Source organism: Dromaius novaehollandiae, chromosome 4, assembly GCF_036370855.1.
Source record: "Dromaius novaehollandiae isolate bDroNov1 chromosome 4, bDroNov1.hap1, whole genome shotgun sequence".
Taxonomy (NCBI): Eukaryota; Metazoa; Chordata; class Aves; order Casuariiformes; family Dromaiidae; genus Dromaius; species Dromaius novaehollandiae.
Window position 1 is genome coordinate 68,090,787 of NC_088101.1, and position 11,841 is coordinate 68,102,627.

Genomic DNA, 11,841 nt, shown 5'->3' on the forward strand with positions numbered 1-11,841 from the left:
CCAAACCAGAACGGTGCCCCGAGAAGCACAGAAGTGACCCTGAGAAGGAGCGTTAAGAATTTGCGCCTTTCCATCACCCACCCTCGCTTGCTCCCTCGCCCCAAATTCCCCCGTACCAACTACCAAACCCCAGCATCCACTGTCTGGTACCCAGTTTAGTATTTCTGACCTCTCTGCAATATTCCTCTTTTGCCTACAGACTCCAGCTAAATGAGACAAATAGCTAATCCCAGGCAGACACAACATTGTCACATTAGGCAAATACATGGTAAGAGAGCTGTTTATAGTGCATTTTTTCCAGTAATGATGTAGAACATAAAAGGATTGTCACTTTTAATTCGATCAGGTTTTATTTTGAACATTAAGTGTCAGAAAATGGAATCAAAGCAGGCTACAAAAAAATCCTCTGGGTAACAATGTATCAACAAGGAAGGTTGCACCTCTTTTTCTTATTCTTTATTCTTTTCCTGAAGAATATTGCATGCTTCATAGCTGATTTTTTACAGATCCCCATCTTTACCTTCTTTGGAGTTTTCTGCCTTTTCTTTTTGTCAGTTCTGTAAAGCAAGAAAGAAATGCACAGATTAAAGCAGACAACGTACATCTGCATTTGCTTTATTTAATAATCTGTCCATATGTGTATATGAACTCAGAAGTACTGTCACAAAAAGTACAAGGGACTTTCCATTTTATAATGAATTTATGACACAATGAATTGTTTTCTGCCTCTGGCAAAGATGTATTTCATAACAGAACACACTGTATAATTTTAATGAATGAAACATTTACAGATGTTTTAACTACAAAAAGAAACCTAACTAAGCTCCTCTGCTGATTTATGTTTATCACAGAAAATAACTGATGGCCTGAAAGGACTAAACCATCGCCATACAAAATATGCCTAACTGAAGAAACAGATAAGGTTTCACTATTTTCTTTTAGTGTCCTTTTTACCCTTTTAAACAAAGAAAGCACTGTTAAGGGAAGGATTTTAAAAAGGAGAGACGAAAATATATATGTGTGTGTGTGTGCATATACACACATATATACACACAGCTATATTTTAGCTCTACTACTCTATAACCAGAACTCAGAGTAATGTCGTAGCAGGACATAAGCAATACGCCTGTAGTCCAGTTGGTACCCAGCCAGGTACCTGGCAAACCTCCTAAAGCTGATCCAGTAAGTTAACTATCCAAATCTCTCCATGGAACAGAGGTACATCTTTTGAGAAGCAAGACTTATTTCTACTGCTCCATCCATTTGAGTCAGGAATTACAAACAAACCAATGCATTCTAGAGAGAAAGTTTAAAAAGTACTAATAGAAGTACTTAACATGCCCCCCATCAATAAGATCTTACAGGCTGGAGATTTAGGCCCTACCACAGAGGGCACCTGAAGTACCAGATGGAACAGTAAAAGATGCTACAATGAGCAAAACAGACAGGGATCAAGAAAAACAAAGTATTGACTGCTTTCCCTGCCCTCTGGTGAGGAGTTAGAAGTGTTTGATTACTTCAGACTAATTTTGAATCTTCTTGACAGAGGTACCTCCTATGCACTGCAGTATTCACCAAGTGTTGAAGCCATACAAATCCATTTTGAAAGAAAAGCCACTATTTTTACAGTTAGGGAATTGAGACACATAGTAAGCGACCTGCCTAAATCATGCTGCTTTTTATCATAAGCTCCTCCAGTTGACATATTTCTCACAGAACCTCTGCAACAATGCAGCAAATGGACAACAGTGAAAGCCAGTATCAGCATACAAATTCTAAAATCCCTCTTCCTACAACCATTTTCATGAAATAAGAATCACCTCCCATATCTGAAAGCTATCTTTAATTATATTAATGCAATATCAAACTTACTGGCGAGCTGTTTTAGTGAGGGAGAGACTGGGACAGGTACTGCGTTTATGACCTGCTTTGCCACAAACAAAACAGCCAGCTTCAGTCCTCTCACAAACATGGTCTTGAAGAGCACAGCAGTTGCAGTTGTTACAGTGAAACCAAGCTGTAAAATGCATAACAGGATTTATGATCTTGAAAAGGCTTATAATGATCATTTTGAAATCAAGCTTTAAATAACTTACAGCAATTGCCTATGTGCTTATAAAATTCTCATTAAAAAGCTTACAAAATTAGGAAACTCCTATACAATAAATCAAAATATGCAAGCTGTTCCATAACAAATATATGTGGAATTTACTATGCCTTGACTTAACTCCTGTTATTTATCGCATTTCCACACAGTGGAAACCTACCCAACCAAGTTATTTACTGACAATTTGTGTGAAATTGAGATTTTTTCCTTTATTCTCTGTGTTCTAAATGATTACATTTTATTTCTTCTATAATATATTTTCTGGTTTGTCATCTGAGTTTTTTTGCATTATATCTTAAACAGTAAGCGTACTATTCCTTAGAAAAGTATTTTTCTGTACTTACAGGGTTTTACACATTTGTTGCAAAGAGCACAATGCTTCCATCGTCTACCATCCTGCAAATAAAAGATGAATAAATGCATTGTTTTTTTCTTTCGAAAAGACACCCAAACAAATAAAAACATTGATTCTCTCAAAACTGAGCTAGTGATACATGTTCCCATTTATTTACAGAAGCAACATACACATTTTAGGGAGTGTAAAAACAAAAGCCTTGAGAATCTGTGAAAACCACAGCAGAACGGTTACATTTTGAAGTTAGCTAGTTCTTCAACTTCCCAAACATAAGAAAAAAAGGTGTGTGTCAACAAAAAAACCCCAAATGTCATGAATGATGTCCTGTGAAGTTAATAAAAAGATGCCTGAATTGAGTTGCCTAGGGTTTTCCAATGAAATGAATGCCAGAACAGTTTTTTAGCAGGGAAAAATTACAGAAGTTATTTGACTACTGCTAAAATTGCCATCCAGAAAGAAGTCAAAATACTTACTTTTGATGTACATGAATTGCATATCTCACAGTGCTGGTTACCAGAGCTAACATATCGCTGACATATAGTGCAAAACCTGGAAAAAATAGTTACAAATATACTGGTTCAGTATTTGCTCAAGAAGCTACCTAAATGAATTTTATACAGTCTCAATAGTAAGAGTAAGGATTGCAAAATCACTTTGCTAAATGAAAGATAATGTTTTGGATTCATACAACAACTACTTAGGTCCAGAGCCTCGTAGTCATTTAGACACGTGAAGTACAAAATAGTAAAATTCGATGCTTGAATTCAAATTAGCAATATATATTATCACCAGCAAATCGAACAAGAAAAAACCAAAAAAAAAAACCCCCAAACCCCCACCCCAGCTACTTGAGTTCCATTGGTAAAATTCTCCTGTCCCCAAAACTTCTCTTAGTGTTCATGTTCTGAACTACTGCCTCAACCAAGATGATTATCAGAGACAGATGTAAATCTCTGTCTCCCACAGGCATGCACATTTCCCATGGGCTAGCTGAAAAATCCCATCATTCCACACTAGTTAATGTAAAACTCTTTAGATGCCCAACTCTCCTATGCCTTGTTTATAAAACACAGGAGCTTAGCCTGAGACAGTAGAAATTGCTATTGAGCCTTGCATCCAAAATTAGGCAATAGCAGTACTGAACATCACCACCCCAAAATCATTTTGAGACTTTATGCCCCAATTAAAAACACGCTCTCATAGTCACTTGAGTAAAGACACCTTACCTATAACCCTCTTCAACAGGAAGTACAATCATACTTGGGATGATGTTGGTAAAGATACGAACAGGAGACTGTCTACGACCTGTCTTGCCATGCTTATAAAGTGCATGATTATCATAGTCTACCTAGAAAATAAGAAAAATAAGGTGGGGGGGGAAAATAAGTCTTAAACTGAATGCTAAGCATGGACAGAACTTTTTCACATTTACTCTCTTTATAGATGTTTTATGAAATTCTCATTTTTTTATATAAAAGACTAACCCCTACTTAAGAGTACAAATTTTACAGGAAGTGTTTGGTCTCATTTATTTTTAAATTTGTGCAACCGTAATAACAGGCGAGACTCCAGAAATCCAGTTCCCAACACTACAATTACCATATTTTACTTTTCCCTTTTTACTCTTTTGCACTAGATATCTGAGATATTGCAGTTGTTTTATATTAGCAAGGTGTTTGTTCTGTTAGAAAGTAATCCATGAAAAAAAAAATAGAACTATATTGTTTGTTCTGTCTGGCAGTACAGGAGTTGTTATGCATCTTAACCTATCTCAAAATAATTAAAGACCTGCAAATCCAATTAGTGCTGCTTCTTCCACCACTGCACTCAAAGACCTTGGCACAAAAATTCTCCTCTCTGAACACTAGCAGGAATGCAGAGTCTATGGCCTAACACAAGTTTCCAATTTTCTTCTACAAATTTCCATCCTATGAGATACAGATAGGTTTTCTGGAACACCCATGTCAAACTTAAGGCAGAAACAAATGAACTACACTAGAACTCCCTTTACTTCCTGACATATGTAACAGGAAGTGGCTTTATGTTAACAGTACAGGTTATACTGCCAGTAATAAATAACAGAAACCACAGAACAACTCAGTAAATATGTTATGATGTTAAGTCCTTAACAGCTTCATTTTTTACACAATTCTAAAAATTTCTATTGTTATAGTTCCACTCTAATCCCAACAGTTTTGGAGATGAAACATCTTAAACTTTTTTTTGATCAGGACTGGGTATTACCACCAGGCTACTGACATTTCAACATTTGGGAAAAATAAAACACTTCTCTTCAAGTTCTCAGCACCACAATAATATGCACATGCTGAAATTACAGCAAGTTTTGTCACACTGAAAATATTTTAGAATAAACAAGTGAATGGACAAAAGACAGGTGAGAAAGAGGTAAGTAATAACTGTCATGCTGCTGCAGTTCATCAACAGTATGACGAATACAAATACAAAATCCAAAGTTCACATGATGAGCGGCATCACAGGATTTGCAGTGCCTCCCATACATTGGGAATTAAAGTTGAAGAAGAAAGACCATCTACAGACAAGCGGATCTATGATCCACTTCCATTTATTTTCTCGTTTGCACTGCACACCACAAATTAGCAAATTCACTGGCCTTGATGACACTGATAATCCCCTCGCACTGAAGCATGGGAAATTCACTGGTCTTAGTCGTACCTGATAATCCATCATACTAAAGCTCGGGAAAAACTCAAGAATGCGAGACTCAAAGAAATACGGAAATATCCAGAACACAGGCATCTCTTGGTTGTCATGACCTAGAAATGAAGAGACTCAGATGTACTTTAAAGAAAAATATTGTAAATGAAGCATGCAACTTTTCTGTAACTGTTCTGAATGCATGAATGTGTGCATGTACATCATGCTGGTCATAAGAACTAGTTACTTCAGAGTGACAGAATGTTGTTGCCATATTCTATATATACACTGAGCAGTAAGTTAATTCAGACCATTTGTTTCACCTGCCTAGGTTGGTAAGAAATGGTACTTGTTTGATAGCTTGTTTTTTCCCCCCCTTTAAAGTCCACGTAAATTGTAAAGTGGATTTGTAAACATTTTAACAGAGAATTAGGTATTACTTAACTAAGAGTATGAGGAGGGTAAATCCAATATATGGTATTTCATCTTTAGAAATTGTAATACAAGTGTTAACACTCACTAGAATATCAAGAATTAGGGACTTTTAAATAAGTACTTTTTCTTAAGGTGATGTTACAAGCTCAACCCACCTATCTGCTTGTAATACCTTCTTTTTTTGTCTCCCTCCACATTGTCATCAGCTTTTTAAAACTAGAAGCCAGTGCTTCCACTAATCCTCCGAATGGGGGATCAGTAACCATAATGACTCTTTCACCTTTGTCTTGATACAAGAATTTCCTGCAAGTTTCATGTGCAGCCTGTAAGAGACAGAGATTAGTTTCCAGAAATGTAGATTCAGGAACTGTAAATAGAGTGTATTTGACAATAAAAGGATTATTTTAGTAGTTACAACTTTGAAGAAGTAGGTTTTTTCTTCTTGTGTAGGCAAATGTAGGCTTTCAGGGAAAAAAAAAACCACACTAGAACTGCAGCATTTAAAACAACTGCCCTGTTCAGTTAGAGCTGATTTATCAAGGACAGATACAGTTCAAGCTTTCCAAATAATCTTCTAAGGGTCCTAAATTTAACTTGTTACAAAAAAGAGGTTGCTTATAGCAAGAAACCAGAGCTCAGGCTTAGAATACACTTGATTCATATCTTTTTCCTTTAGTTTTATTCCACAAAACATTATGAAAGTAATGGGAGAACTTTCAGTCCACCGAACACCGATTCAATCCATATGGGTTAGAAAAATACACAGTGTTCAAATTTTAGTAATCCAATCTTGATTCTATTATTTTAAAAAATAATTTTTAAAGCTACATAATTACCATCATCCCAATTTAGCTTGCAGTGTTCCCTCTTCTATTGCTTCAACTTTTTCGCAGTCCAAAAATAGATTTTTTCTACAATATAAATGTTCTGAAGTGCTACAATTTAATTACTTAAATGATACAGTGCCATCACAGCTGTCAACTTTTCACATCTTGGGAAAAAAAAAAAACTAGTGTACTATCATGCAGATGAACACGGTCTTTCATTTTAATTGAATAAAATAAAATCTGAATACAGTGATGAATTAAAAAGATTCAAAGATAAGGCTTTCAGACCAGCCCTTTTAGGTAATTTTTTTCTGTTTTCAAGAACCCATTCGAAATGAGGTTTTAGAACAGAAAAATCTCAAAATTATCTAAAAAGTGCGAACAGTATCACAATAAGCACACTTTACACAAGTTAGTGATGGCTTAATAACGACAGCTGGGGAAGAACAAACAGCAATCGAGTACATTACTGGGATAAACGCTCTGAAAAGAATGTTTGGAATTGAATTACACTATGATTCTCCATAAGCACATACAATACATGTCCCATTGCAGTTGCAGATTTCCTAATAAACTCAAAATCAAATACTCGATATGCCATTTACAAAGAAACAAGAAATTCAACGCTTTTCACCAATGACACTAATTCAACCTCATTTTTTATCAGCAAAGTTAATATATTTTAACTTTGCTTGCCTGGAATAAAGAAGGAATACCTCTTCCCTCCCACGTCAAGTACCAATGAGCAAGTTCTGTGGCATCTACTGGGCTTGTAAAGGCAAAAGTGGGCGGAATTAAACAATTAATTCTGTCGTAGGAACAAAAAGAATAGTACTATTGATGATTTATGTCATGACAGCTGTTTCCTACTAGATTAGCCATGACTTTCTTACAAAATTCTTCATTAACAACATGCACTTATTATGAAATAATCAAGAAATATTTGGCCTTACCTCTCCACCAAAGAAATAATGATTAAACATGTTATAGTGACAGAACTCATCCTCTGTATAAAACTGTGAATACCTGTAAAGCAAATTTTTAAAGTAATAGAAAAATAGAAACAACCTTTTGTCTGCTCTACAGGGCATTTACAGTTAAAATGAGGCCTTAACAAAGGCAACACCTTTAGGTTCTGATTACTGACAACACATACTAACAACAGGAACCATAAAGTATAAATATTTTTCTCATACACTGGCTGTCATGGATGAATATGTGTAGAAAGGCAGATAGAGAGCGAGGAAAGTGAAAAAAACACCAATTTATCTTTAAAAATAGGAACAGAAAACTTTGTACATATTCTTCAGACAGATATATGCTTAGAAAACCTACCTGAAATCAATATCTAGCAGAAGGCTTCTAACACTAAAATCTTCTTTTTGTGATGCTTTAGATTGGATCATTTCATGAAGCCTAAAGTACAATTGAAGCAAAGAAATTTAACATAGTCATAAGCTTCAGAAAATGTCTTGCAAGACACAAATGCCTGATATTTTACTAAAATTAAAACCAGATACAGAAAACAGAATAACCAGAATTTTGATGATATCAGCATGACTCCATTTGGCTAATATTCAGAGTTATAAGCATATCCATCTTAAAAAAAAGGAAAGTCAGTGAAGACTATTTGATCCATCGTGAAGAAAAGAAATCATATATAAGCAAAGGAACTCCTTGCCACTTTTGCAAGAAACAAAGCAGAACATTTTAATTAGCAGATTTCTTTTAAATTGCAGTGCAGGTATAATCTTCTTGTATATCTTATGAGATCAAAGCAAGATCCCACTAGCTGCTTGGATAATCCCAAACAATTAAAGCTTAGTGAACTTCTTACTGAGGGAGAAAACCCTTCTAAATAAATTCTAGATGATTTTAATATTAGTGAGCTGCACAGTTTTGAGACAAGTATCATTTGGAAAACGTAACAATCCCCACTAACATACCTGGGTGTTCCAACAGAGAGCACTCGTCTGAATCCTAAAGCAATAATAAGGTCCAGCAGGAAATGGCAACTTCTGTCTGCAAACAAATACTGCGCATTTGTTTTCTTATTCTCCAGCGGATACAGAAGTTGACTGGGACTTTTTAACTGGGCAATGGAGATATCACATAGGAACTGGTGACCACAGTGTTTTTCCCATTCAGCTGGCAATAGCAATTGCTGGCATTCCTGACAAAACTTCCTCTTTGATAGCGGCAGAAGAACAAAACTCTTGTACCTTTAAATACAAAAGACAATAAGGAACAAATTTTGAAAAGCCCTCTACAAAAGATATGAAGGAGAGGGTCATATTTTGTAAGAATTTGAACATTTAAAAGGCATGTAGTTTAAGCTGCTCTTACAAAAATCCACCAACTGTAAGTGAATGAAATAATATTTATGAAAAAACATTCAAAAGACACTTCGAAAAAGCCTACCCTGACTGCAAGTAACATGCTACACAAATGTGTTGAGACTCCCCATAAAACTACTGGATTATAGAGTGAAAGCTCTACATCCACTACCAGCAAGCAGTCCTGTATGCTTACACGCAAAACTCAGAGATTACTTGCTACTGTATTACCTTTGCTTGTTTGCGCAGTGTTAAGTAATAGCCTGTCATTTTTGCACAGTTCACTGAAAATTAGGAATAATTTTTTGAACTCAGACTACTATTGCCCTGCTGTTAGCACATTATGAGCCACAACATAAAAAGAAATACAAGTACAAAAAAACTCCATATAATTCCCAGGTTGAAAATACCATGATCTAATTGGATGTTTCATGTTATTTTCCCTTTGCAGTCAACCAGTTCTCATTTTCCCAAGTCCATTTGGCATGTTTTCATATTTTAAGAAATCCTGAAACATGGTATCTACATCCACAGTACCTAAACTTACATTAGCCTGTTTTAACTGAAGAAAATGTTTAGTAACAATACCTTTCCACATTTTGTCTGTGAGTAAAAGAAGGCTGACGATTTCTATTACATTCTTCACGTGCTGCAAGCCTAGTTTCTGACACCTGTAAAATTTACATATATATACACACAGTTACAAAACAAGTAGATACAGCTCTGTGTTGTAGATTAAATCTCAACATTAAATTAGAAAGGTGCAAAGGTCTCATGCTTCAGGTACTCTGCTTAGAAAAATTCTCACAGTCCTTTGATTCTTGAATCATGAGAACAAGTGTGACTGCAGAGTAGCAGCATGCTACATAAAAATACAAGTCTCTCATTCTGAATTCAAACTATGCAAAATAATAATAAATAAAATAATTTAATTCTTCCACTGCAAGAATACTCTGGGAAAAAACTTGAAATGATGAAAAGAGATGTACTTGCTACTAATGCATGCCAGCAGTTACATTCCCTCTAAAGAACTACGATCTGATCCTGCATGACTGATGACAGTGGAAATGTCACCAGTCTTTTGAGTGCATTTATTTCAAAAGCATAATAGCTCTTCTCTAAGTCTTATTTTGTTTCCATAAAACATACTTATTTGTTTCATTGTTAACAGATGTTCAAGACATTTGGACAAAACTTAAGGAACCCACTTGTTTAAAGGGGAAGACAATGAAACTCAAAGTAACAAAATACTTTATGATACAAGTTATGCCCATAACAAAATCTCACCAGGAATACTATCTCAGTCTATACAAACCAGTGAATAACCACCTTGTTTTCACTTTAGAGAACCAATCAGTAATAACTAACACATATAGAGATGAAAGGCCTAAGAGCCTGATAAAATTCCCAAGCTAACCTGCTGAGAACAGTAACTACAACACAACGTATTCACTTAGGGAACAGAAAAAGTGACACAAAAAACAGGGGGCAATGGCAAACTTTCCATGAACACACATCAGTCCCAGATTTGCTGCCCTGTAATTATCTGACTAAAGTTCTTTAGATGATGAGAAAGTGCTGCAGATATTCTGAGACTACCAAGTATCGGGCTGATCCCTGCCATCTCACTAATTTTTACACCCCTCTGCCTGCCTAAATCCACCAGGTGCTCTCTGTTTTGACCATGGAAGATAGGAAACTCCTGGAATAAGAATTACCTTTGTGCGTTCAACACACCATAGTATTAGCCAAGCTTTTAACTTGAATTCTTAATGTTTTGATAATACAGTAACAAATATCAGCTTTGCTGAAAACATACATGGCTTTCTCTGAAAGTTATATTTCAAATAGGCTTTCCAGGCATACATAAGTGCCCTACTACCTAAATACAAAATATGAGAGAAAGTTTATAAGACAGTTTTCCAGACTCCCCCACCACCAAAAAAAAAAAAAGAAAGAAAGAAAGAAAGAAAGAAAACTCTTCAATTTTCTGGTAAAGAGAAAAGAAAATCCTAACTATTTATATTTAACATAGTCTTAGGCATTGCTCTCTTACCTTCTCATCTTCCCACTGGAAAAAGTTACAATCTTTCCTATCCCTGCAAGCTGAACAAGCATAAAACCTTCTTCCCTCTTCTTTTCCTTGGCTCATCTTTACAAACAGAAGAGCAGGACCTAAAGGACAAGCGTAAATGCATCGTGATGCGCCGGGCAGCAAACATCTATTTTAACAGCTCCACTGCAAGTGTCGCCTCCCGGAACCAAGCACGGACACAGGCTAGGGTAAACAAAACGCTCGTTTCAGGGGAGGCCATGAAAGCAGCTGGAGACGCTCAGCGGCACGGCGACAGCTCCCGGCCCCGCTCCTCCCCGCCGCCCGGCCCGGCCCGGCTCACCGTGCGGGCAGCTGGGAGCGCCGGGGGCGGCGCCGAGAAGGGCCAGTCCGCCCGCGCCCGCGCCCGCGCCCGCCCGCTCCTGCCGCGGGCCCGCCGCTGCCGCCTCCGCGCCGCGCAAGCCCTCAGGGGCACCAGTGCCGTTGGCCGCCATGTCACCGCCGCCGTCCCGGCAGCCCTCGCCAACGGCCCGCGCCCGGCCGCCAAGGGGAGGGAGGGAAGGAGAGGGGCGGGGCGAGGCGGCCCCTGCCGTGGCGGAGCGCGCCGCGGCGACACCCGGCGGCAGCGCTGCAGCCCGCAGGGCCGCGGCGCCGGAGGGGCGTGGCAGAGGGCGTGGCGTGCGGCCCGGGGGCGGGGCTTTGCGGCTTCCCGCCTCAGAGGAGCTGGGCAGGTGCTCGCGAGGCGCCCACAGCTGCGCCCTTCAAAGGCGCAAAAGGAGGCCTGAGCCCCCACCTTCTGCCTCCGAGGCAGCGACACAGGCCCGAGGGCGAAAGGTTGTGGGAGGAGAAGCCCCACTTCCCAGAGCCCACCAAAGCACAAACTTCACCTTTTCACTACCTCAGTTAGGCTGCTGCTGTTCATAAAACCAAAAGCCAGATGAAGGCTTCCAAGAAACTCAGTCTTGCTCTCTTCCAAGATCTGGAAAGCATGCAAAATGCTTCTGCTCACAACCTGATAACCCTTAAGTTACATGTTCACTATGAAAAAGCAG

At 38.1% G+C, this 11,841-nt stretch overlaps 1 protein-coding gene across 1 annotated transcript; it reads right to left on the bottom strand.

The window, feature by feature from the left end:
• Positions 1-324: 324 nt before the first annotated feature.
• On the bottom strand, positions 325-11,381 carry ZCCHC4 (zinc finger CCHC-type containing 4). Its single transcript, XM_026120514.2, has 13 exons — positions 11,133-11,381; positions 10,793-10,911; positions 9,325-9,407; positions 8,347-8,622; positions 7,736-7,816; positions 7,354-7,426; positions 5,746-5,896; positions 5,157-5,257; positions 3,689-3,810; positions 2,936-3,011; positions 2,452-2,503; positions 1,873-2,017; positions 325-557 (listed from the first exon to the last, which is right to left on the bottom strand). The coding sequence occupies exons 1-13, from the start codon at positions 11,281-11,283 to the stop codon at positions 422-424; spliced, it is 1,566 nt and encodes a 521-aa protein (XP_025976299.2). The 5' UTR covers positions 11,284-11,381; the 3' UTR covers positions 325-421.
• Positions 11,382-11,841: the final 460 nt, after the last annotated feature.